Below are 24,312 nucleotides of genomic sequence, written 5' to 3'. Positions count from 1 at the left end.
CACTACTCATTGGTTTGAAAGTCAAAAGGCCAAGGACCTATTGTCTTATTTTAACTTCAGACTACCAACAGTAGTGTGAAGCCGGTCACTGCAAATTCTATTCAATGTTCTGGTGTTGGATTGTGACTTTCATCGTTCATGTGTTTGTGAGGGGAAATACATGCAGTGTATTGTAACCAAGAATGTATTGCATTTGGTTAGATTGTCTTTATTAAATGAAACCTCAGAGATACACGATGCCACTGGCACCTCTAGAGACACATCAAAACACAAGGTATGATGTCCTCAGTGAGACATCAAACAGTGATTTTTCTAATAAGCCTAATTAACATCCAATGAGGATTCAAATTAAGTCCTCATTGACTATACATAGACAACTATCAGGCAGATGTCCTCAGTTCTTTGTTAGATAACATAATGCTATCAGAAGGGAGAGAGAACATATGATGGTATTGCAAGGAGAGATGTCTGAGAGTGACTGCTTCAAATCCCTTTTTAGAACAGTATAACAACTTTCTAAAACAGGTTTCCTGAAAGATCTACTTCCTGATCTACAGTCCTGTCCACGTCTGCAATGTCAGATGCCTGGGAGTAATTTAGAAGGGACCATTACAGGCATCAGTTATTTTCTGAGTCGTGTATGTTGCTGCTCACCATCTCATGCTGTGATTGGGCGGGGCTGTGACATGTCTGGGGGCCTACAGGCAGGACCAGAGGCCTGGCAGTGGACAGCAGGTAACCGGCTAACAGCTGCGTGGCTCCATCTGACACAGCAGTAGGTATGCCTATGGCTGCATGGTGCCACATCCTCCCCAGACCGGTACAGGTGGCCATCCACACTTATCCTACCACACTTCTGTAGTTACTATCGCATCTTTCTCATACTTCATTAATAAATACTCTATGCTTTTGTTATGGAACAAAACTAAAAATAAATATTGAATTATGTTACATATGTTAATTAATATTAGAATATATAATTGTACCACTTTATGACAAAAGTTGTGACTTGGATGAGTCTCATTGCAGTAATGGCTGAAAGATGTAATGGCTCGATTTTTTATATCTACACGTCCATACTGTAGGTCCTATAAACACACGAATGCACACACATTCCTAGATACACATGTAAACTCTTGCACACACACACACACACTGATACACAATAATTTCCTCACAGTTCTAACATACTTCATCTCAGTAATTGCAATAAGTACTGGTTACAAAGCCAACTGCAAATGGATTTACTTTCAACTTAACATTAGCCACATACAGCAATTCCAGTTAACTTTGTAAATCTACACCATTACACCGACTTTAGTTAAGCAAGACATCCTCCTATTCATCTTCCTCTTTCATCTACCTTGGTCACCTTTCTTTCCTCCACACATTGCTCGACCCTCCTCTCATCCTTTCTCCTCACTTCCATTCTCTTTCTCCATCTCTCCCTCCTAGACGATGGTGGGCTGTGGGGCTACAATGATTTCCCGCACCGGTCCTTCCTCATGAGCCGGCATGTTGCGGTGCTGCTGCCTGCGTGGTGTATGGCGAGGTGGGAGGGCCAGAGCACAGCAGGACACGCCCACTGTTGGCTCGGGCAGATCCTCCGCCATTGACCAGCTGTCTGTGGCGGGGTTGTACTTCTGGACCGCAGCCTTATAGCGCTTCTCGGCCTCGTTCCATCCCCCCAGGAGGTACAGCTGCTCGCCGAGGGGCGACAGACCTGCCGTGCTCACCCCCATGGGCAGGGGGGCAGCATGGCTCCACACCCCGCTCTCCGGGGAGAACACCTCCATGGACAGGACGTCCACGCGCTCGCCGCTGGGCCCCAGCTGGCTGCCGCCCACCACGTACACCTTCCCCCCGAGGATGGAGGAGCAGTGCCAGCCGCGCGGGGTGTCCAGAGCCGCCGCCTCGCTCCAGGTGTCCGTCTTAATGTTGTAGCAGGCCACGGAGCGAGAGTAGGCACAGTTGATGTAGCCTCCCGTCACCAGGATGTCGCCCGAAGGCAAGGCGGAGCTGGCGTGGCAGCAGCGTGGCACCTCCATGGGTGTGCGGAGCTGCCAGGCGTTGGCAGAGGGCAGGTAGCTTTCGGTGGTGGCCAGCAGGCCCTCCACGTTGCGGCCACCGATGGCGTAAAGGCGTCCGCCAGTGGCCACGAGGCTGAAGTGAGTGCGGCGCTGGCGCATGCTGGCCAGGTGCAGCCAGGTGTTGAAGCGTGGGTCATACCTAGAGAGCACAGGCACAGACAGGTGTATTATCTTCTCTTGTCCTATTTTGTGGTCAACCGTCCCCTTTGGGACACAAAAGACCTCACGAAGACCTCACGGAAGACCTCCTTTAGGACGCAGAAGACCTCATGTCTGGAATGTCTTTGTGCACATACCTGCTCAGGGTGCTGACGGCGTGCTTGGCCTGGTTGCGAGCATCGTTCTGGTCTTCTCCTCCAGCTACATACAGGAAACCGTCCATCACGGCCACACATTGGTTGAAGCTCTTGGCGGGGAGCTGGGACAGGTGGCGCCAGGTGGCCACACCCTCACGGGGGTCTCTCCATTGTACCTGGGGTGTAGCATTGGTTATCAAAGTCAACATGGACCCTAAATAGTGTCGGGAGTCAGATAGCTGAGCGGGGAGGGAGTCAGGCTAGGCTTGGGCAAGGCACTTCACCCTACTTGCCTCGGGGGGAATGTCCCTGTACTTACTGTAAGTCACTCTGGATAAGAGCGTCTGCTAAATTACTAAATGTAAATATTTTCCCAACTCTAACACACCGTGACAAAGTACACTTAAAATGGCTCACCTCTCGACTGAGGGCACGTTCTGTGATGGCGGGGCGCCCCCCAACGGTCATCAGGGTCGTCTGAGCGCCACGGACCTGCGTGCGGCGGGACTGCAGCGTGTTCTGCTGGTAGGGCAGCAGGTGGTAGTTCATGGCGTCCACAAGCAGGCGGTGACACTGAGAGTCCATCATCATCCGGGCCACAGGCTGCACCTGGCTCACCAGCTCGCTGGCGGGGATCGTCTCGAAACGCACGTGGGAAAGGACCTCAGTGGCGTGCAGCTGGCGCTGAGGGTCAAAGTCCAGCCACTTCATGGCCAACTGTGGCAAGAGTTTAAAGGAAATGAGGCTATAGTTAGATGGGCTAAAATCACATCTGGTGTGATTTATAAATACTTACGTTCCTCCTCCTTAACATCCTATGTGAGTCTAAACTTGTGTATTTATAGCTGTGTGATACTGTATTCAAGGATGGGAGGTTCTCTTCAGATCTGAAAAGGGTGAGTGATGGTACTGAGTTGATCTATGTTTGTCACAGCCTTAACAGATGGCCGAAAGCCTGTTTTTAGGTTTGACTGAAAATAGCCAGTGGTGTAGTTCACTGGTCCAGCTGGTCCTGGATGAGCTTCTATGGGCAGTAGGATACAGTAGCAAAGGAGATCATGAGAGATGGTCAAACACAACCAAGGAATGTGGATCTGTTGTCTAGCAACATTAAACAGGTGTAAGATGAGCTGATCTTAAACGTGGATGTTTGCGCTCGGTCAACATTTCAGTGACAGTTAATCAGTATGTAGATGCTATGGTGAGCTCAGTTGACCTCTGACCTGGAAGGCTGTGATCTCGGAGGGCAGGATGAGGCCGTCGTCCTGGAGGAAGGCGGAGATCTGCTCCAGGGTTAGCTGGTGGAAGAGCACGGTCTCTGAGAACTGGACAAAGTTCTCCAGGATGAAGCGGCGGGAGGCGTCCCGGACTGGCAGCAGGCCGTAGGCAGCGGCCATGTTCCAGATGTAGACACAGGTCTGCACGTTGAGCTCGGACAGCAGGAAGTCCATACACATCTTGAGCAGCTGTGGGATCTGCAGCGTGGCGGCGGCGGAGACAGTGCAGCCGATGGTGTACAGGGACATGTGGACACGGCCCAAGTAGGCGAAGGTGATCACGTTGGCCAGGCCTGGGGATGGAGGATGGAGCACACAGGTGAACACACAAGGATGGATGTGTAGAATATGTCACTGCAGATGGATGGAGGGATGGATGGCAGAGCGATTAGGGAATCGGGCTATTGATCAGAAGATTGCCAGTTCGATTCCTGGCTGTGCCAAATGACCTACCAAGTGGGGAGAGAGAAGGCAGCTCCAGACGCTTCATGCCAGGGTCCTTGGCCAGGATCTCTCTGAAGTACTGGCTGATGGAAGAGATGACCAGCTTGTGGACGTCAAAGGCCTTGGTCTTGCAGGCCAGCTCCAGGTCAGTCAGGAATCTCTCCTGCCTCATCTTACTCAGCTCCTCCAGGAGCGCATTCCCGTGCAGGGGACGGGTCAGCTCACTGCCCAGGCCCAAGCCCTTCTCCCCGGGCTTGATGATGGGTGGAGGCAGGGGGATGTACTTGAGGTTGATCTGAGCGATGTCCAAAGCGGCCACCTGCTCAATCTTCTTCACGCCCTCCACAACCACCACCTCGGCACTGCTCACCTCCAGCTGGGGGGTCTCCAGGGTCATCTTCTTTTGACGCACTGCCTTCTTCTTAGGGGCCATGGTGTTGAGGTTTACCCTAACTGGTTACTTTTAACGTCTTCGAAATCAACAAGTTTCTCTCAACCTAACTTAATTTTGGACAAGCACACTGACTTACGTGCTGACTAACCCAAATCAGGACAACTTCCTACACTGACAGTCACACCGAAACACTGAAAGGACAACAGGCAGACAAGCTTTTCAATCTGCTCTGATTAGGGGTAGGAGACAAACAGTAATGTTGGTGTTCAACACAGGTGTGTGTCGGTCAGTTTCAATCCAGCAGCACACAGCACCTGAAAAAAGAGAAAGAAACACGTTAGTATTACAGTCTAAGGTCGGAAATAATTCAAAGTGTGTTGAAGTGTAGCCTTGTTTCTCATAACAGATTTTATAGCTAAATCAAAGAGGCCCATTTTATGTTTTCCACTAATCAGTACTCTTTTATTTCTTTCTTTCTCACTCACAGAGCCTGAATAATACGGGGGCCAGGGGTATGATTGACATGTGCATGTGTCTGGTGATAGAGGGAGTTCCCTTAAAAAAATGGAGTGTCAGTGTCAGATTTCATAGCAGACATACATACATGCGCTTGTATATACACTGACACTCACTCACTCACTCACATGCTTACATACAAGCAGTGTTTACCATTGACCATTGGTAATGACATACCAAACATTGATTGAACACTTCCAAAGATTGTCAAACTGGTTCATTTAATGCTTCCTTTACATTGCACAGTTCTACCTCTGCTAAAAACATTCCACTTTCACTAACTATCAGACACACAAGGCAACTCAAGTCACCTTCTAAAAATATAATGACACAGCTAACATACCATGTACTCTGTTGCTTGATCCCCCCCCCCCTTTCAATACACAGTCACACCCTCAAGAGAATCTCCAAGAGCATTGATTCTGCACTTCAATTTATTTTTGTATCAGTTTGTGCAAACAAACATTGATTGTATGCCTTATAGTTGGATTTCCTCTGAAAATCCAGCCTCTAGTAGATGTCTTGTCTCGTTTTCACTGCCTTTGTTAATCTTTATTGCAATACTTGACCAAAGACTGAAATAGTCTGTGAACATAATGTTCATGTTCTGTGTACTGTATGTGTCAATGTGTTCAAACTGTGTTTCTCTCTGCTGAGGAACAGTTCTAGACTGTCTGGTAACAGTCTAGAACATTCTGGAAGCCAAAGGTGACTTTGTCAAATGACAAGTTGGCTGAGGTTTCTCCCGTCACTCAGAACTTCTACTCTTGAAAGAGATAGTATCTCTCCTTTGCTCAGCCAGAGCTGCAGATGTCAGCTCAGGGGTTTAGATGGTGTGTTTAGATCAGCCCAGGCCGCTGTGCAGAGATGCTGGCGAGTAAGTCACTCTGAGATCTTGTTTCTGTTCAGACAGCTCTTCAAAGCTCACCTACAGTTTATGACGGAGGGATGTGTGGTTCACTTGACACCAGTTCAATGTTGTGTGTTGTGCTGTTGTTGTGTTTCTGGAGAACATGTAATGTAACTGTTTTTATCGCCTATGGTTATCAGTGTGTGGGATAAAACTGTGTCTTCGCCAACATTCTGCCAGAGAGATTATTAAGAGCAAATGTGCCATGTCAAGGTTGTCATCATGTGACTGAATCAGGGAGTCACATTGCCGGACACAATGCCATCAACGGCCTTTCTGCAGGCTCTTGGTGAGCATAACTAACGGTCTGGTCCTACTGGTGACAGTTAAGGCACAAAATATTCTTCTGAATTTAAAAAGACTAGGCTCTTGAAAACATAATGCAGCGTCTCTGCTCGATTTGTTTACATTTCTGGCAGGGATGCTTTACTCATCATCTTTTTCTGTCTTCACATGGGGCTGAATGATCACTTTGCTCTGCCATTCCATTGGCTCCCAGCGAGGCAGTGTCAGTAACGCTTAGCACTGGTGTTTTGTGGTCGTTGGTGTTTTGCCCGCTGTTTGGGGAGTTGCGACATCCTACTAGGTGGCCGTAAAAAAGACCTTGCTCACCCGACAGCCTCCAACCTCCAGTGTCAGCTCTATCTCTTCTCATGTGACAGCAACAACAGCTGCTGTCGCCTCTGTCCATGTGTGGAAAAGGCCCTGTCACAAGATTCTCAGTCCAATGGAGAGAGGCTATTTTAAACCCCAAGTTCAGGGACAAGGATAGGGAGATGGAAGAGAAAGAACTGGCGCATGTATGTAAAAAAACATACACAGGATTTGCGGCATGGTCAGTGGTTTATAACCTTAGGGTTGTGGCTTTTTTATACTAAAGAAATCCCTGAAAATTTGAGAGAATTTTGTTTTAGAAAAACATGCAGTGAAGAGCCTTAAGGATAGAGAGCTGGGGGGAGCTTGGTGGGATGAATGCCATTTGAAGCAAGTAAATGGAAGTGACAGATCTGGATAGTTGGTGGTGGACAAACAAACCTGCAGCTCGAGAGAACAAAAGTATTCCTGGGCTCCACCATCAGCTGCTGTTGTTTACCATTGTTGATTTAACTCCTTAACATGGCGTTGCATAGCAGTCCACCCTCCCACACGTATACACACCCCTCCCCTCCCTAAATTCCTTTGCCTATCTCCTGAGAGTATAAATAGATACATAGCAAAACGGAGATGGTGTGTGTGTGTGTGTGTGTGTGGGGGGGATCTGGTGGCTAGAGAGAAGACCACTTCTAGGGCACAGGCACTATCACTCCCATCATGAATACCAATTGCGACTACCAATCTTAATTTCCACTCGTAGTTTTCATCAGTCTATGTGATTTAAGACATGTTAGGTGTCTGTATGTGTTGGTTGTGTTTGTTCTGCAGCGGAGGTATACAATCAAAATGTAGAAGAACACTGACATGTGAATATGGTTTACACAGACAGAAATGCAACTTTTAAAATCCTCTTGACTGATGTTAGTAGTAAATGCATGTATGTTACATATATTTCAAACATACAACAAAGTAATATAGAGGTCTTAGGGAATGCTTTAAACTAATGTTTTTATGCTTGCATTTTTATCTAGGCTTCCAAGAATGTATGAAGCTTAAAATGTTCTGATGGCAAACTTGCTCTGTATGTTCTTTTAGATCAAGATTAAATCTGCATGTCCTTTTCTCACAAAACAGACATGATGACTAACAGGCATACAAGCAGAATAAGAAAAGCACAGACAATGCTTTACCTCTCTCTTTGCTAACTTCTGATCACAATCTTCTTTCTTCCTTATCTTTTCTGAGTTGCTCTCTCTTGGCTTCCTTCTGTGTTGTTGATCTATCTCTTGCAGGTTGCTTTCGCTCTTTTCTTCCTCCTTTCTCTCTCCCTCTCTCCCTCTGTCCTCTGACTGTCAGTGTGCTTTGGTGGCTTGTGTTGGAGAAAGCCATGGGTCCCAACAAGGGCTATGAATGTGACACCCACCCCCTTCCCCCCATCCCTCTGTCCTCACCAATCCATTCCTGATTTCCAACATCCATGTCTCCACCTACAGCACCAAATACAGAAACCCCTCCTTCCCTCCCCCACCAGAAATACTCCATATGAGGCCTGCCTGCTCTTTGATCACCCTATCCCTTCCTGCTGGAACTGCACTGAGCAGACAGGAGAGGCACTATTTGCTCTGTTGCTGTGTTCTAATATCCTGTGGTCAACTTTCTGTCATTGAATGTTTGTCACATGTTTCTGTGTGTGAGTTTGTTTTACTTGAAAACCAACCATGGCAACAATGAAAGCATGATAATTCATATTCTCAAATATAAGAGTGTGATTTCGTATGAATTGCATACAGTACCATAGTTGACACAACAAATACACTACATATACAATACATATACAAATTTCATGAAGACTTTTAATGTTATTATAACTAAAAAGATGACACCTGTCTTAAATATAAATCTTCTCGTCATAAACATAATCCTTTGTCAGCTGTTCTGTGACGTAGTTCCGTCATTCTCCATGTCCATTGCAGGCTAAAGCAGAGGTAGACAAGAAAAGGGCAGACCTATTCCTGCATAGATGAAGCAGTTTCCGGGAACAGGGTACCAGTAATAAATATGGCGGAGGAGCTGCGGGAAGCGGTGGAGAGACTTCAGTCTCGGCTCTTGGAGAACCAGGACTCTCGTAAGGTAATATTCGAACGGCCCGGGATGGAACAACACAAAAATGTTTGGAACGGCTCGAGACTTCACTAGTAACGGTGATTTCAGGCCAAGTATGTCGCGTGGCAGGTGGTTTCGTGAATATAGCTACTGCTTTTTTAAGATCACGTCACGGAAATGTGGCTTATATACATTGCAAAACGACAGTTATAACAGAAGTTTAAATTCCCGGCCATAGTCAGTGATCACCTGCCAAGTCCCCTGAGCAAATCTCCTCGACATAATGGAAACATTATAGCTTCTCATTCCAAGTTGGCGACAGTGCAGCCTGTCCGCTAGCTAGCTTGTTGCAGAAATGACAACCACAGCGATTCTAAAAGCACGACCGAGTGACATCAACAGCAGCTAGCTAACCTAGGCCTCGGTTAATATTGTCGCACAGTCGACTGAACAGTGGGCCTATGTATCCGTCCAAGTTTATGTAGCCTAATGTAATTGTGTCATTCACAATCATGCTAACTATCAAGCTACTTGCCTGGTCAAATGAGGGCTTTCACTATGTTGCATTGAACAAAGCAATCGCTGTTTTACACCAAGTAGCAGTACATTTCTCAGTTGATCAACAATAAACACGACCCCCTCTTCAGATACGGGTAGCCCTAAAGCTCATCACACAGGCCACGACAACGGATAATCTTGATGTAACTGATGCCATGTCTGTTAGACGTTTAGATGTTAAGGCCCGTGTATTGTTTTACACTATTATGAATTGAGCACGAATGACATTTTAAGCACTATGCACCCCCTACTGAGATATGTGCTTTGGCTATGTGCACAGGCCACCAAGTCTTCATATTTATGCAGTTTTGTCATAGTACACAACCAAGTTGTTTTTTGCCTTGTGAACAGAACCAATGTCTACTCGGCTCTAAGCCGAGAAAAACACTAAATCTCACGCAGAGAGCAGTTATTCCTGCACTATTGTGTAGTTGCTCATCACTTTCCGTTACATCAACATTTTGAAATCACTGCTCATAACACATGATCCTCCCCTCCAGCTGATGAAGACCCTCCGAAGACTGGGGGAGCTTCCTATGACTGTGGATATCCTGGTGGTAAGATTGGGATTCTTATGCTTGGGAGCAATATGTACTGGATGCAATGTCAATGGAATGAAGACAATGGTAATGATTCCATGATTGCATTGTGGTGCTGTCGTTTTTGAACTTCTGTCGTTCATTTCATTGTGAGCTTTGAGCCTCTGTTCAAGGTATTTCCAACTCTCAATGTACAAATTACAGTAAAAGCATTGTTAATTTGTGTATTGTGCTAGGTGTGCTGCAACCAACTAACTATATTCAGGCGCTCTATTAAACACATTGCAAACTGAAGACATTGCTACATATCTGCAGTTGTTTAAACTGACAAGTAAACGTGGAATTGCAGATGAAGCCTCCTTCTTTTTTGTATTGTATATGTATTTTATTTTTTGGGCTTATACAGGAAACTGGAGTTGGAAAAACTGTGAATTCCTTGAGGAAACATGACCAGGCTGGTGAGGTAGCAAAAACTCTGGTGGCCAAATGGAAGAAACTGGTCCCACAGGCTACAGACAGGTAGGATACCTGCTTACTGTTGGATCAAGTAACTAAAGGAGTGTGGTTTGGTATGAAGCACAAAATACCCAAATATCCTGTTGGCAACACATGAACGGCATGATTACGTAATCTGTCTATCCTCAGTGCTAACATGATCCTCTTCTTCCTTACAGACCCAGCAACACCAAAGAAGCTCGGACACATGGCCATTCTCGCAGTGACATAGGAAGTGACGGGAGCCGCAAGCGAGCTCGCGATCCGTCCCCAGAGCAGGCGCCTCATGAAGGAGAGGAGGAGGAGGAAGAGGAGGAGGAGGAGGAGAGAGGCTACAACACCAACTACTCCCCATCTCCACCCCGACACCATTACAGCCCCCCTCAGCTATCCCACGGGGGGGGCCAGAGAGGGGGGTACCAGTCCGAGGGCTACGAGAGCCCTACCGAAGAGGACCCTGAGCTTGAGCCCAGCCCTCCTCCTCGTAAAGAGACACGACACATTAAACCTCACAAAGAAACGAGCAGGAACCACCACGCTGGCGGATCCCATGGCGATCGGGACGAAGAGAGGCGACATCGTCATGTTCAGATGGGTGCGGGTGGAAGTGGAGGAGGCGGTGGCGGCAGTGAAGGCAGAAAGCGAAGCGTGGAGCGGGAGGCTCAGCCCAGCGAGCCCACTCACAAGGCCTCAAAGCACAGTCGCCACTCCACCCCACATGACAGCAGGAAGGAGAAGAAAGGAGGAAGTGATGGTGAGTCGTCCGGACTGCTGAGTCATTGTGATCTCCCATCTCTGTGAGACTCTGAATCTGTGACTTTTTAAACAGTATGCAGTTTTCAGATTTTCTACGTGTTCTGTACCGCTATGTTACCATTGCATAACTCACGGTAAAAGAAATGGATTGTGCTCCCATTTATTGTATCCCATAAAATGTCTGTGCAACCAGGGAGACCGCGGGAGCATAGGGACCCACTGGTGGCAGAGGAGGAGAACGAGGAGCAGTTTGACGCCCCGACCATGTCATTTGAGTCCTTCCTCACATACGACGCCCCTACGCCTACAAAGAAGAAGAAGAAGCCCCCTAGTAGCAGCCGGCCACCACACGCCTCGACGCTGACGCCAGTCCCCGTGTCCTCCTCCTCTTCCTCCTCCAAACCCAGCAAGGCCAATGGGTCCCGCAGTAAGAGGCCCGAGCCCAGCCCATCTCCAATGGCACTAACCCCAGTACCAGAGAAACGACGAAAGGTATGAATATACTTGTTATCTTCATCAGTTGTTGACAATCAGTTGTTGTCCTCTTTGTCAATCGAGCACTCATGGATGCTCCTGGGTTAATACTTTTGTTTTTTCTGGCTGCATTGTGAATGTCCAGGTGGTCGAGGTTGTGGCTGCCTTGCCAGACATTACTCTGCCAGCCATCAAGCCTAACTACCGACCCCTTCCTTCCATCGACCTCCTCACACCCCTGTCCCCACAGAGGCGCAAAGGTGGGCCTGCTCTTTGACAGTCAGCTCAGTTTTATGAAGTTACAGTATGCGACTTTTGCAAGTTTTGTTTTTGTTTTGGGAGATGCTATTTTATCATTTAGTCCCACAGGTTGATAACTTGGTTCAAATTGATTTTCCTCCTCTCCCATAGTTCCTGTGTCAAATGACGAGGAGGATGCTGGCTTCACTGGGAGACGTTTTAATTCTAAGATGGTGGTCTACTCCGGCTCCAAGACCGCTTATCTACCCAAGATGATGAGTCTGTATGACCAGTGCATCAGAGTGCTGCAAAACAACATAGACTGTAAGTATTTAATGTTGGCACACACACACACACACACACGCACGGTATATAACTGTATAATGACGTACTCTGTTTCTCCAGCGATTGATGAGGTGGGGGGAGTGCCCTTTGAGATTCTGGAGCCAGTCCTGGAGCGTTGTACTCCTGAACAGCTGTACCGCATAGAGGAGTGCAATCAGGTAACACTCAGTCACACACACACAGGGAGCCACACAGGGAGCCACACAGGGAGCCACACAGGGAGCCACACAGGGAGCCACACAGGGAGCCACACAGGGAGCCACACAGGGAGCCACACAGGGAGCCACACAGGGAGCCACACAGGGAGACACACAGGGAGCAGAATGGATATTGAACAGAATGGGACATGAATACTGTTGAAAGCTTCATGAAGTGCATCCAAAATAATGTATTTCTCTCTCTGTTCTCTCTCTCAGTGCTTCATGGAGGACTCAGACGAGTTGTGGATGCGTCACTGTAAGCGGGACTTCAAACGAGCGGCGCCCCAGGAATACGAGTCATGGCGGGAGATGTACCTGCGCCTCCACGATGAGCGCGAGGAACGCTTGCGGATGCTGACGCAGAACATCAGCTCCGCCCATGCCAACAAACCCAAAGGTGGCATTTTAATCAGTGGTTTTGTTTGCAACCGGAACGCATCCAAATTGTGTGTTCTGTGCACTTGGGCTGCTGATTGCTGTAATAAATGAATGTTAATGGATTGTTGTCATGGCCTTCCCTTTTAGGACGAACGGTGAAGATGGCATTTGTAAACTCGGTCGCCAAACCGCCGCGCGATGTCCGGCGGCGACAGGAAAAGTTTGGCACCACCAGTTCCTCCACAGCCAGCTCCACTGCTGCAGCTGCCCCAATCAAGTGAGTCCTCATGGGGGCGTGAGAAACCTCAACACCTGTCATGCTCGACACTGTTTAACCTGCAATGTATTTTATCCCGATCTACTTCTGTGTTTCAGGATCAGGCCTGCTGTATTGTACAGTTCTCACTCTACTGATCCCCCAAGTTCCTCCTCCTCCCACTACAGCCCCCCCCAGGCTTCCCGCTCCTCAGGGTCCAGTGGAGGGGGTGCAAACACACAGAAAGACAAGACACAAGTCAAAAGTGAGTATCAACGAAGCTGTGTGTTGAGAAAGAGAAAAGAAAACACTTCCTTTGAGATTTTGTGTCCTGTTCTGCTGTTCATTTTCTTGCCTTTCTCTCTTACAGAAATTGCCCCTATGATGGCCAAAACTATCAAAGCTTTCAAGAACAGATTCTCCCGTCGATAGGTTTAGAGATTGAATGTAATGTATGGAGTGAGTGAGAGGAGAGGAAGAGAGATTGTAGGAGCCAAGCTCTTTTTTTATTCAAGGAAATATGGGAGTTTATCAGACCCCTGTTTAATGCTACACATATGCGATACTTGATGTTTTTCATCATTTAAGTTTATATTTAACACACACACACACACAAACACACACATAGATTTACCTTTTGTCACACGGGCATACACACAAAGAAAAAGCAAACATTGCAAAAGGCAAAAATTGTTGATTGTTGAATTGAAAAGTTCATATGTGCATCTGCAACAAACACTACAGTGGGACTCTTGCAGAGATATGTTTTTATGGTACGCATCACATATGAGGACATAAACAATGTAATATTTGTCCTGCTGTCCCTGACAGCTTTCAACAAACGTGTACATGTACAATCCCTAATAGGCTTATTTTACTCCAGGGCATCCGCAACATGTATTCCTGCTGTGTTCTGTGCTGAACGACATGTGCATCCCTACTTTTATCTGGTTCACTGTGATAACTGAAAAGCGCGGGAGAGGAAAACACAAAAAGGGAGAGAAGGGAGTGAGGAAGATATAATGATAGGACCCTGCAGCCTCACTCAATGATGTATTTATTTTCAACTTTGGGACCTGGATCCCCTGAACTTTCTGGACCCAAATGAAAGTGGATCAAAATAGTAATTTTAATAGATTTTAATAAATGTTATATGGACATTTTTAATAAAAATTGACTTTTTGCCCATGATAAGATCCCTACTGTGTCTCGTTTATTTCCGTATTGTTTATATTCAGTTTGTATTGATTGTATGGCAGACATTATTAGAAATTACTCCGAAAAAAAACGTTTCGTCACGTCAATTTTTTTTGCAGCCATGAGCTGTCCATTTTTGTGTATTTGTCGTCTTATTTTACGATAGGCTGTGCTGGTTAAAAGTCAGACCAATTGCAGCGCACGTCGATGCCGTGCATTCGATGGTCCTTTCTGATTGGCTCTGGCTCACATGACTTTCTCTTCCTGCTCTCCAAACATGTTTTGAAGAAGTTAAAATAGCTGTGCTCACTTGGCAGCGTCCTGGCAGGGGTCTTACTACCTACTTGTGGGATAGATAGCTTCCTATTAATCTAGCCGAGTCTTGTTTAGTGTCTGCGATGTCCGGCCACGGTCATAGTCACGGCGGTGGTGGGAATGGCTGCGGCTGTGAAGGGGAGCATGAGCCCGCGGAGAGGGGCCTGGAGTACGCACTATATCAACGCATTGACATCGAGAAACTGCAGTGTCTCAACGAGAGCCGAGATGGGGACGGGAAACTCGTTTTCAAACCTTGGGATCAGCGGACGGACCGTGAAAAGGTAGCAGTACCGTGTCTTCCACTAAATTCCACTGCAACTTGTTCATGCCAGCTCATATTTGTGCAACAGCGGCACAGAGACCAGAATACCCCTCCGAAAAAAATCAGAGACAGACTCTTCATTACATGACATACTTCTGAAGCTGTACATTTAGTCGTCAATAAAGTATTACTTGCACATCTCAATATCAATGTATAATTGTTCACCTGTATGCTGACATGCAGTGTATGGAGCGGTGTGGTTGACAGCGTGGTGACGCCCTGACTAAGCTCACTTTCATCGCAGCTAGTGTCAGGTGTCCCAGTGTAGCATAGCGAAATGATATTGCACTGCATTGAAATCGACTTCTTTCTTTCTTTCTTTCTTTCTTCAGTTTGTGGAGAGTGATGCTGACGAGGAACTTCTGTTCAACATCCCGTAAGAACAAGATCTGCTTGAATGTTGCTCCTAATTCACATAAATTGTACACTGTCTTATCACCACCCTATCTCACATAAACTGTCTTATTCACCAACTAAAACTAATCAGACTTTTCTCAGGTTTACTGGCAGTGTCAAACTGAAAGGCATCATAATTGCTGGTGAAGATGATGATTCACACCCTGCAGAAATAAGACTGTGAGTGACCATAGATGGCTATTCTGCAGGATGTAAAACCACCTAGTACCGTACTGCGTGTAATGTGAGAGGGGAAAACCTGTGCCTTAGTCCCAACTGTGATTGATTGCCTGTGTCTGGAATAGAGCTATATTTTGTTCCATATAGTGGTGTAGTTTTGTGGATTGGTGTTTATTGCATGTTGTTGTTGTTTAAGTTACAAGAACATCCCCCAAATGTCATTTGATGACACGGGCAGAGAGCCAGAGCAAGCTTTCCGCCTCAACAGGGACCCGCTTGCAGAGCTAGAATACCCCACCAAGTGAGTACCTCAGCTATCACCTCAACGCTGCTGTGAACCTGACACTGACCTCCTATCTGCCCTTCTCACACTCTATAGGATACTGCCATCAGCACACACCTAGTAAAACCTAGTCAGTGATTTTCTCCAAGTCGTTCACTTGTAATATTTTTCAGGATTGCCCGTTTCTCCAACGTGGAACATCTGTCTATCCATATATCAAAGAACTTTGGTTCAGAGTCCACCAGGGTCTTCTACATTGGGCTCAGAGGAGAGTACACGGAGGTGAGTGAAATGACATGCTCAGCTGACAAGCGTGTCGTCTCTTAAGCGCTGACGGAACACTCAACACTCTCTCTCGCCCTTGTTCTCTTTCAGGCTCACAGACACGAAGTCACCATCTGTACCTACGAGGCCTCTGCGAACCCTGCTGACCACAAAGTTGAATCTCTCATCCCACAAACCAATTTCATATCCTGAACAATGGAAGGTGGAGAGATATGGAGCCACGGAGGAGATGTGTGAGACGCACGCTGTCTGACACGGGTTAAAGAAATGTTTGTCTGTGCATGGTGCACAGGGTGGGTAAACAGTGAGTTACTCAATGCCTGGTTTGGGTATGGCTTCGGGTGTGTATGTTTGACACTGGATATCTGATGGTTTCTCCTCCGGATGTGCCTCGTTTGCTTCCTCTTTGTTAATATCAATAAAAATAATGGGTGACTGACTTGAGTCTTTGTTTGGTAAATTAAAACACATCTTATACATATTAGTGTTAATGCTAACAAAGCAGGTACCCTTAGAGTGCGTGTTCAGTGTGTTGCTCATAGGCTGTACCTGAACTCTTTGTGCTGCCTGGTGGTATGTTGAACTTGTCATAAAAACAAGCTGACATACAAGTATAATATTTTTTTTGATTGCTTGCATTCTGTCTCCTTTCTTCCTTTCCTCTCCTACCTTTTTGTATTAACATCTGATGAGAGGGCTTGATTCTCCTCTTCGGCCCACTGCTTCGAGTTTTGAAAGTGAGGGGAAAAGAGAGGAAGCAAAAAATTGAGAGCTATTGCGATCAAACCTTGGAATGACTCCAAGGTCCCCTGCATTGCTGTTTTCTATCTGAACACACAACTATATATTTGGTCCACAGCAACTTGGCTGAAATCAAGGTTCTTCATTTGATTAGATTTACTTTATATATTCTGAGCGGACTTGGGACTAGGTTTGTCATGACCTTTTCCTTTTACAGGGCTATTAATGATTTATTTTCATTACCGATGTAGTGTCACACTGCGGTCTGCGACAGTAAGCCTAGTGGCAGTAGGTAAATGTGCAAGCTATGTGTTGTGTCTCGGCTATTGTGAAGATTGTAGCACGCATAATGTTATATTTAAAGTTCCAGGAATAGATACTAATGTTAAAAAATAAATACAAATAAGTACATTGGAATGGTTACAATCATGCCACGGAGTGTACATATTCATTCTAGGCTATACCAATGGAGTTAAACTATTTATTTAGTTTCACCGATTATTACAAAAACGATTTAATTCTCCAAAATCGAATTTATGATGACAAGTTGATTGAATTTAGTGGTGCATTGTCCACCTTGAAGCAAGTGCGAGAAAGGGCGTGGATATGACGATGACGTCACACAGATGAAACCCGCCCCACTTTATGCCAATAGCGGAAGTTCCGTTGAGATTTGGGACAGCAAGCGGTGAGTGAATGAATCTATGATAGAGGGCCGCGGTATAATAATTTTTATTTAACCGGCCTCAACTGCCGCAGACATACATGGGTTTTAGTTACAGTAATGCTTAAAGAAATTGGGGATCTATATCGATGCAGAAATATCCCTTCGAATTTGAGCCACTGCGCCTTGAACCAAGCCCTGTTAGCTGGCTAGGTAACGTCGTTAGGTAGTCAGGCTCAGACTGAGCGGGGTGCCGTGTACTGAGACAATAGTACAGTACGCTGTTGTGGGGTTAGCTAGCAGCCACTCATTGTGATAAGTAACCAGAAAAACAGGATTACGCCAGATGGTTGCGATGATGTAGCCAGCAAGCCTATCCGCTTTTTAAGCAATCTAAAGGCTTTGCTCTTATCCTGCGCTGAATTCCATCACACCTGCCTGGGTCGCACAGAAGTAGCTCTAGTTAAGTCTCGATCTAGCTAGCTAGGCTAGCTAAGCTGCTTCCTCTCTGCCCCATTGACTTTGCAATATACTATTGTTTCCCAATCCACCGCTTCCTCTCACTAGCTAGCTAGCTGCTAGCTTTCAGTTCAATTAGTTGGATTTGGGTAAAAGCAAATAGATATCGAGCTAAATTGGGACATGGTCATTTAACTAACATTGTCTGGTCTTGTAAATTTACTGACTGATATAGACTAGTCTGTTCGAGCGTAGCAAGCAGCTTGCTTAAACACTAGCATGTGGTATTCTGTTCATTCATCATAGTGGTGCTATAATTGTAGTTGATTTTAGCACACAAAATAATGTATCCGTCACAATTCACATACAGCCTATAAAGTGTAGTTATTGGAGTTCATCTCTGTAGTTCCTCTATTTTAATATGTCAATTTATAGTCTGTACGTGAAGCTGCAATTATTGTCAGCCAGTTTAATGCGAGTCAGATGGAAACTCGTGATGTTGACACCGACGCCGTGGTCGTTCATAGACGGCGGCATTGTTTGTGTCCGCCACAGAAGGATAGCCGTGAGGTGACCGTGAAATCAGTACAGTTTCATCCCGGCTTAGTTTGCCATTGGTGGCAAGGGATCATGGAAAATCAATGCACGACAGCCGCGCAGTTTGTGTGGCCTTCCTGTGCGTGTGATCTGGGGAACTAGAGGATGAGGATGCCTGCATTCCTCGTTTGAAACACAATTACTGCCTGCTGTTAAGTCATCGCGTAAAGTCAAAGATCAGTTAAACATAGACATGTAATAGTAAAGCCATAACCCAGTTAGTTTGTCTAATTGATGCTGTGGTCTTGGGGTGCTATGTAGACTACACAGGAGAGGTAAGCTCAACAATGGGGAAACCCATTCATAGATACAGACCTTTGGGGAATGTATTTTTCTTATTTATTGAAACGATAAAAAGCATTGTGGTTGGAAATGCTTTAACTTAGTCCATACACAAGTGGGCTTGTCATTGCTGGACAGTAGTGAATAACAATCGGTTTATACACACTGTATGCATACGCTCCCTTTTCTCTTCCTCTCTTTTCCCATTGAACCTGTCATTCCCCTGATTGTGCTTTTTTCTCTGTCTCCTCTTCTTTCATTCACCACTGTTTGGTTTGGTCATTATGCGGGTGGAATTTAAACTCTGTGTAAGCCTCAAGGGTTATACATTAACCCTACATCTTTCCATTTTTGTTTCTCTATCCATCTCTACCTCACCTTTTTGTCAAACCCATTCCAGCTGATAGTAGATTATATGTTACACAGATCACAGAACTAGTCTCTGTTGGTGTGTCAGCCAGGTCTGAAAAATAAGAAACATCTCTATGTCCAGATAGTCTGTTGAAATCAAGACTGTTGCTTTGACAGACCACTGGTGTTTTAACTGTTAATAATGTAATTGCTGTTAGGGGGCCACATTTAGTTAATGAGTTCCCAGAGGCGCTGACTAAACAGATTCCTTTCTCAGCAGTTATCACTTTTTGCTTCAGAGCAGCATCCATAAAGTGTGGTATGTTCACTTATTTTGTGCTCTGCGGCCCCACTATGGGTGTCCTGCAGGACATAAAGAAACGGTCCACTGTGAAGACTGAATAGTGTTGATAAACCACTGCACTCGTGTCATTGATATTCATCTCTTTTGTATGTCCCCCCACAGCATCCCTTCCAGTGTATGTGTGGCAACAACATGTCAGTGCCGCTGCTTGCCGAGGCCGTGACGGTGTCAGGGACGGAGAAGGAGACCGCTGCGGTGAGATGGAGAGCGTAACCACGCTGCGATTAGATAACGTCTATATGCCTAGCAGATGCTTTTATCCTAATTGATTTACAGTCAGTCAAGTGATACGTTAAGTGCATACAGTTACTAAGTGCATACATTTTCCCAGAGAATTTAGCCCCAACCCATGAGTTGTGTAACCGCCATCCAGCGACTCTACACATTTATTGGGTCTGGTAGCCTGTGTCTAGTGGCCACCTGTAGCATGGAGTCAGAACAAGCCACTGGAGAGCAGTCATACCTTAAGGAGAGGTTTATTCACATTGGTAAAGGATGATATTATATTTACATCCCTGTTACATCTCCTAATTTAACTCCTCAATTGGCCTCCACTTAACAGGCATCCTCATTACTAGGCCTATATGTGTCACATGACCTACACATGATCTAACTCAATAAGCAAAGCCACTCATTTGTAGTTATGAAAGCCCGCAGAAAAATGGTTCTGAGATTTTGAAAAGACAGATTGTAAGCCTGGGGAGAGAGGAGATTTTAGCAAGACAAATGCCAGTTATTTTCTCTGGAGTTGGCAGCTAGAAAGTTGTCTTGGCAACAGTAATGGTTTGGTAAAGTGTTTTTATATTACCAGAGTCCCATAAATTTAAGACAAACATGGTGTACAAATTCAAATACATAATCTGGCATTTTTACAGACATTCTACTTGGCTCACAATACACAAAATAAATAATTACTGACTAAATAGCTAGGCTGGATTGGGAATATAACAGGTCTTGTTTTATCTTTGTCAGGTAATCTTCCTCCATGGGTTGGGTGATTCAGGGTACGTCTTTTTTAATTTTTGTGCGTCCCTAGTTTTTCAGTGTTTGTACTTCCTACTCTGAGGATATCTTTGGCTAACTAATTTGTCTGTGTCTCTTACCTTGCAGGCATGGATGGGCAGATGCCATGACTGCTATCCGACTGCCACATGTGAAGTATATTTGCCCCCATGCGTAAGTCTCCCTTTCTTAGGCTGTCTATCTTTATGCTCGGCTATCTTTCTGTCAGTCAGTCATGCTGGCATCATTTTTAGTCAATATTCTAATATAAAAAGGTATTTTCCAATCTGGTTCCAATCTAAGTATCTGATTCCATGTATATAATTTTGTCAAGGACATTTAGCCTCTTTCTCTCCCTCCCTCCAGTATAGTATTTGTAATGTATTCGTACAGAGTACTAGCATTATAATAGGTACTTTACTTACCTAGTGTACTCATCGTGATTCGCACTCACCTTGTGCATTTCTACCTTTTTGTCCATAGGCCCAGAATTCCCGTCACTCTTAACATGAAGATGACAATGCCGTCGTGGTGAGTTTGCCCACCTAGCATCTGTGTGACAGCTGTGTTAAGGGGTCTGATCTGATTGATATGGTTTGTACACATTTGTACACACAGTATTTCCTCATGTCTTGTGTGTCTGTTCAGGTTTGATCTGATGGGCTTGAGCCCAGACTCCCCAGAGGATGAGGCTGGGATCAAGAGGGCAGCAGAGAATAGTGAGTCTCTCAGGCCGATTTTAATACAACCCCTCTTGAGAAATAAAACCACTGTTACCATGGTGATTATCAGTAATGTGGATCTGAGGTCTACCATCCCAGTGTTAGGTAAAGCACAGCTCTATTACTGCCCCCCTGCACACAGGCTTAGGGTTTTCTTTTCTATGGTTTCCACAGTTAAGGCCATAATTGACCATGAGGCTAAAAATGGCATCCCTCCGAACCGTGTGCTTCTTGGAGGCTTCTCTCAGGTGAGAACATCATTCTAGTTTTCTATTAAATCTCTCCCAGAGGTTGTTATAAGTGGTAATATACAGAGCTGCTTTAACTTGTCAAACCAACATCACACTCAACTCCTCTCTCTCGCTCTCTCAGGGTGGGGCTCTGTCCCTGTATACAGCCCTAACCTGCCAGCAACAGTTGGCTGGGGTTGTGGCTCTCAGTTGCTGGCTCCCACTCCACAAGACCTTTCCACAGGTAAAGCACAGCTCTCACATATCCAGGGCTTTTTAAACCAGCAAGCTCAACAGTTCCCATCAGCTGGGCATGGTGGACCCCTATTGGGGACAAGAAGTTGTGTTCACACAGGGGCCGAAGCCTTGACTTTCAACTTTTAGGATGATGAATAGCTTAATGATAATCACTTCAGGAAACTTGCCTAGGAAGCTGACTTTTTAAACTTTAGGCACAGAGGACTTAAATTTAAGAGATTTGGATCTGAAATTGCAGTGTTTGTTGGCGGCAGTCGTAAAGTTGTAATGTAACTTCTTGTTCGGTTGGTCAGGCGGCGAGCGCTAGCGCCAACAAGAACATCCCGATCCTACAATGCCACGGGGAGATGGACCAGATGATACCCGTGCAGTTCGGGGCCTTGACTGCAGAGAAGCTCAAGACCATTGTCAGCCCCACAAAAATCACCTTTAAATCATACCCAGGACTTCAGCACAGCTCCTGTCCTCAGGTACAAAAAAAAAGTAGATGTGAATGTGTTTTGTTTGGTGTGTGCATGTGTTAATGCTTGTTTCAGCATAGAACATATGAGAGTGAGTGACAGTGTGGTTTTCTCAGGACATCATTGAATACAGTCCATTGAAGCATTGTTTGTATAACTCTTTGTCTAACTTCAATTTGGCAGGAGATGGAGGCTGTAAAGGAATTCATTGAGAAGCAGTTGCCCCGGATTTGACCTCACCATGACCCCACTGTGACCCTTAGACACTGACCTCTCACCTCTGACCTGCCATTCTCCCACAGGAAACAGCCATGAGCACCCCTTACACACACCAACACATACACATGCACATGCATATTCAAGCATTAATGTACTCACTTTCACAAAACATTTAAACAACTCATGCCTCGTTAATTCAAATAAAAAACAAAGTTCATGCTAGGTATAAACAGTTTGCAAACGCACATTGTTTACACTGAAGTGTGAACACACTCTTAAAGTCTTATTTTCAAGGGAGAATCACTGTCTCAAACAGTACATTGCCCATTAGAATCTTACCTCCCCTCTGGTTTTCATCCTTTCTGAATCCCATACAGCACATGCCATCCCTCTATCCTGCACCCTCCCATGTGATGCTGTGTGTGTCAGTAAGTGAGTCATGTAGTGAGTCCAGTGAACTAGCCGCTGGGCTATCACTAACCCTCCTCTTAGATGCCAGTTTGGTGTTTGAGAGCCCGGCCAACCCAGGTCGAGGGCTGATGAGGGGGCAGGCCCAGCAACCTGGGGTCCTGGTCCTGAGTAAGGCCCCAATGTCAGATGCCATCTGGAGTGACTGGTGCCGCTAATACTCGTGACCCTCTATCCCGACCTAACCTCTGCATGCTGTTTACCTCCCAGGATGCACCTTGGCTGGTGGTATACCTGATCCTGTCCCACTGACTAATGGGAGTCCCCTGCTCATGCTGCAATAACCTGCCATTCTATTAAGATACCCCCTATTGAAATAAAAAGAAACCAACTGATCATTAACTTTTGCAACCATGTTCTGTTCTTTATCACAATCAGAGGACTATTATTGTCAATGTTTATTATAGATTTTAAAATAATTATTTCTTTAAATTTAAATATTGGAACAAAATAAATTTGGTTTAGCTTTTAGGATTATTTTTTTTGGTTTTATTTTTTCCCCAGGAAATTGAAGTATTATTTAAATTTGGTAGAAACCACTTTGTTATAGTTTATTAAAGGTATTTAAACAGTAACATAAAAACCCCCCATCTGTATTGCGTTATACTTGTAGAAAAAAGGTTTTTAGCTAATTTTACAGACAAATACACTTGATCTCACAGCATCAGTGATGTTTCACTCCAGATGGGGCCAGTTCCAGAAGACACACTCTTGACTCATTTATCTGTTCTTCCCAGCCATCTCCTTTTAACTTTTCACCAGTCAGTCATTTCTCTTTCCCTATCGTTTTATACAAGTCAGTTCTAGATCCTCATGGTGATAGGAAACATTCTTGTCAGGAAGTAAACTATTCACTTGACAACTGATTTATTGGCATTCTGAAGGTCAGAGAACATCTTTACCCAGCACTATTGTAATTTGCCTGATAAAAAAGGCTTAACACAGGGAAGGCTTTTGCATTAAGCCGTTCCTGTTATTAACTAAAGGGTAATTTTTAAAAATAATTAATATTGATCATATAGATCCTTGGGAGCAGGAGCAATACCCAGAGGAGTAGGTGTGCTCAAATCAGGTGTTCTGTATTTTCCTTTTGTGAATGTTTTACCATCCTCATTATTACATGTTCTGTACTACCAAAACCTAATTTGAAATGGTGGACAGGAGAAAAAGATTCTGTATTGATTGTTATTTGCTATTTAATGAATGTCTCTCTTAATACCCCCCCCCCCCCCTTGCTAATGCAACTTCTCATAATCTTGAGTTTTTATTAATTCTGCTAAGTTTTGGTTAGTTGTATTGGTGTGATTTTTCTGTTGTAGGCTTGTATTTCATTATGGGTTAGTTTCTCTTATTTCTCTCTCCCATCGCTCTGTTTTTACAGTCTTCAATTTCCAATCTTCTGTTATCTTTTGGTTTCATCAATGTTGTTCAGGACGGTTGGAGTCTCGTGCATGTTCTCCTGAGTTGTAATTTGTCAATGGTCGAATTTTTACAGTTCTCATCATGTTTGTCATCTCATCCGCTTTGTGTCGGTTCATACTACAAGCAAAACATTTTGAGGAGGACTCTTATCGGTCCTTATTGTTTATTTTATTTCCCAAGACACCTGTATGTTGAATAAATGATACAAATAACTGTCAACTTCAGA

At 45.1% G+C, this 24,312-nt stretch overlaps 4 protein-coding genes across 6 annotated transcripts; 3 read left to right on the top strand and 1 right to left on the bottom strand.

Annotated features, from left to right (window-relative positions):
• Positions 1-192: 192 nt before the first annotated feature.
• klhl43 (kelch-like family member 43) lies at positions 193-7,893 on the bottom strand. Its single transcript, XM_084696257.1, has 6 exons — positions 7,712-7,893; positions 4,117-4,815; positions 3,610-3,956; positions 2,804-3,103; positions 2,387-2,562; positions 193-2,229 (listed from the first exon to the last, which is right to left on the bottom strand). Exons 2-6 carry the CDS (start codon positions 4,538-4,540, stop codon positions 1,452-1,454), a joined length of 2,025 nt encoding a protein of 674 aa, XP_084552383.1. The 5' UTR covers positions 4,541-4,815; positions 7,712-7,893; the 3' UTR covers positions 193-1,451.
• A 590-nt stretch (positions 7,894-8,483) lies between these two features.
• eloa (elongin A) lies at positions 8,484-14,059 on the top strand. Its single transcript, XM_084697040.1, has 12 exons — positions 8,484-8,651; positions 9,683-9,739; positions 10,128-10,240; positions 10,396-10,970; positions 11,166-11,464; positions 11,592-11,706; positions 11,858-12,010; positions 12,092-12,189; positions 12,448-12,628; positions 12,757-12,886; positions 12,985-13,130; positions 13,236-14,059. The coding sequence occupies exons 1-12, from the start codon at positions 8,580-8,582 to the stop codon at positions 13,295-13,297; spliced, it is 2,001 nt and encodes a 666-aa protein (XP_084553166.1). The 5' UTR covers positions 8,484-8,579; the 3' UTR covers positions 13,298-14,059.
• A 271-nt stretch (positions 14,060-14,330) lies between these two features.
• pithd1 (PITH (C-terminal proteasome-interacting domain of thioredoxin-like) domain containing 1) lies at positions 14,331-16,285 on the top strand. The gene is made up of 6 exons (XM_084695537.1): positions 14,331-14,661; positions 15,035-15,078; positions 15,201-15,278; positions 15,475-15,579; positions 15,735-15,843; positions 15,937-16,285. Exons 1-6 carry the CDS (start codon positions 14,461-14,463, stop codon positions 16,036-16,038), a joined length of 639 nt encoding a protein of 212 aa, XP_084551663.1. The 5' UTR covers positions 14,331-14,460; the 3' UTR covers positions 16,039-16,285.
• A 932-nt stretch (positions 16,286-17,217) lies between these two features.
• Positions 17,218-24,305, top strand: lypla2 (lysophospholipase 2). 3 transcript variants are annotated; one of them, XM_084696254.1, is made up of 10 exons: positions 17,218-17,275; positions 19,407-19,499; positions 20,277-20,308; positions 20,415-20,480; positions 20,790-20,837; positions 20,955-21,025; positions 21,203-21,276; positions 21,401-21,502; positions 21,810-21,986; positions 22,161-24,305. In XM_084696254.1, the coding sequence occupies exons 2-10, from the start codon at positions 19,422-19,424 to the stop codon at positions 22,209-22,211; spliced, it is 699 nt and encodes a 232-aa protein (XP_084552380.1). In that variant the 5' UTR covers positions 17,218-17,275; positions 19,407-19,421; the 3' UTR covers positions 22,212-24,305. The 3 variants fall into 3 exon arrangements, with proteins under 3 accessions (XP_084552380.1, XP_084552382.1, XP_084552381.1); XM_084696256.1 differs by lacking the exon at positions 17,218-17,275 and adding an exon at positions 17,696-17,713; XM_084696255.1 differs by lacking the exon at positions 17,218-17,275 and adding an exon at positions 18,563-18,582.
• The last annotated feature ends 7 nt before the right edge of the window (positions 24,306-24,312 follow it).

This window comes from Hypomesus nipponensis, chromosome 4 (genome assembly GCF_054491055.1).
Source record: "Hypomesus nipponensis isolate SF chromosome 4, ASM5449105v1, whole genome shotgun sequence".
In the NCBI taxonomy this organism is placed as follows: domain Eukaryota; kingdom Metazoa; phylum Chordata; class Actinopteri; order Osmeriformes; family Osmeridae; genus Hypomesus; species Hypomesus nipponensis.
Note: the sequence above shows the minus strand (reverse complement) of the source record. Positions and strands in the feature narration are given on the sequence as shown.

What these genes read in the sequence shown, in the direction of transcription:
- klhl43 (XM_084696257.1), bottom strand. Translation starts at nt 4,540, where the DNA reads ATGGCCCCTAAGAAGAAGGCAGTGCGTCAAAAGAAGATGACCCTGGAG. An exon ending in GCCTTCTCTCTCCCCACTTG is followed by an intron (nt 3,957 to 4,116) that starts GTAGGTCATTTG and finishes CTCCATCCCCAG; the next exon opens with GCCTGGCCAACGTGATCACC. An exon ending in CCGAGATCACAGCCTTCCAG is followed by an intron (nt 3,104 to 3,609) that starts GTCAGAGGTCAA and finishes CTCTTGCCACAG; the next exon opens with TTGGCCATGAAGTGGCTGGA.
- lypla2 (XM_084696254.1), top strand. Translation starts at nt 19,422, where the DNA reads ATGTGTGGCAACAACATGTCAGTGCCGCTGCTTGCCGAGGCCGTGACG. An exon ending in CGGAGAAGGAGACCGCTGCG is followed by an intron (nt 19,500 to 20,276) that starts GTGAGATGGAGA and finishes TATCTTTGTCAG; the next exon opens with GTAATCTTCCTCCATGGGTT. An exon ending in TCCACAAGACCTTTCCACAG is followed by an intron (nt 21,503 to 21,809) that starts GTAAAGCACAGC and finishes TCGGTTGGTCAG; the next exon opens with GCGGCGAGCGCTAGCGCCAA.
- pithd1 (XM_084695537.1), top strand. Translation starts at nt 14,461, where the DNA reads ATGTCCGGCCACGGTCATAGTCACGGCGGTGGTGGGAATGGCTGCGGC. An exon ending in AGCGGACGGACCGTGAAAAG is followed by an intron (nt 14,662 to 15,034) that starts GTAGCAGTACCG and finishes TTCTTTCTTCAG; the next exon opens with TTTGTGGAGAGTGATGCTGA. An exon ending in GAACTTCTGTTCAACATCCC is followed by an intron (nt 15,079 to 15,200) that starts GTAAGAACAAGA and finishes GACTTTTCTCAG; the next exon opens with GTTTACTGGCAGTGTCAAAC.
- eloa (XM_084697040.1), top strand. Translation starts at nt 8,580, where the DNA reads ATGGCGGAGGAGCTGCGGGAAGCGGTGGAGAGACTTCAGTCTCGGCTC. An exon ending in GTCCCACAGGCTACAGACAG is followed by an intron (nt 10,241 to 10,395) that starts GTAGGATACCTG and finishes TCTTCCTTACAG; the next exon opens with ACCCAGCAACACCAAAGAAG. An exon ending in TACCAGAGAAACGACGAAAG is followed by an intron (nt 11,465 to 11,591) that starts GTATGAATATAC and finishes GTGAATGTCCAG; the next exon opens with GTGGTCGAGGTTGTGGCTGC.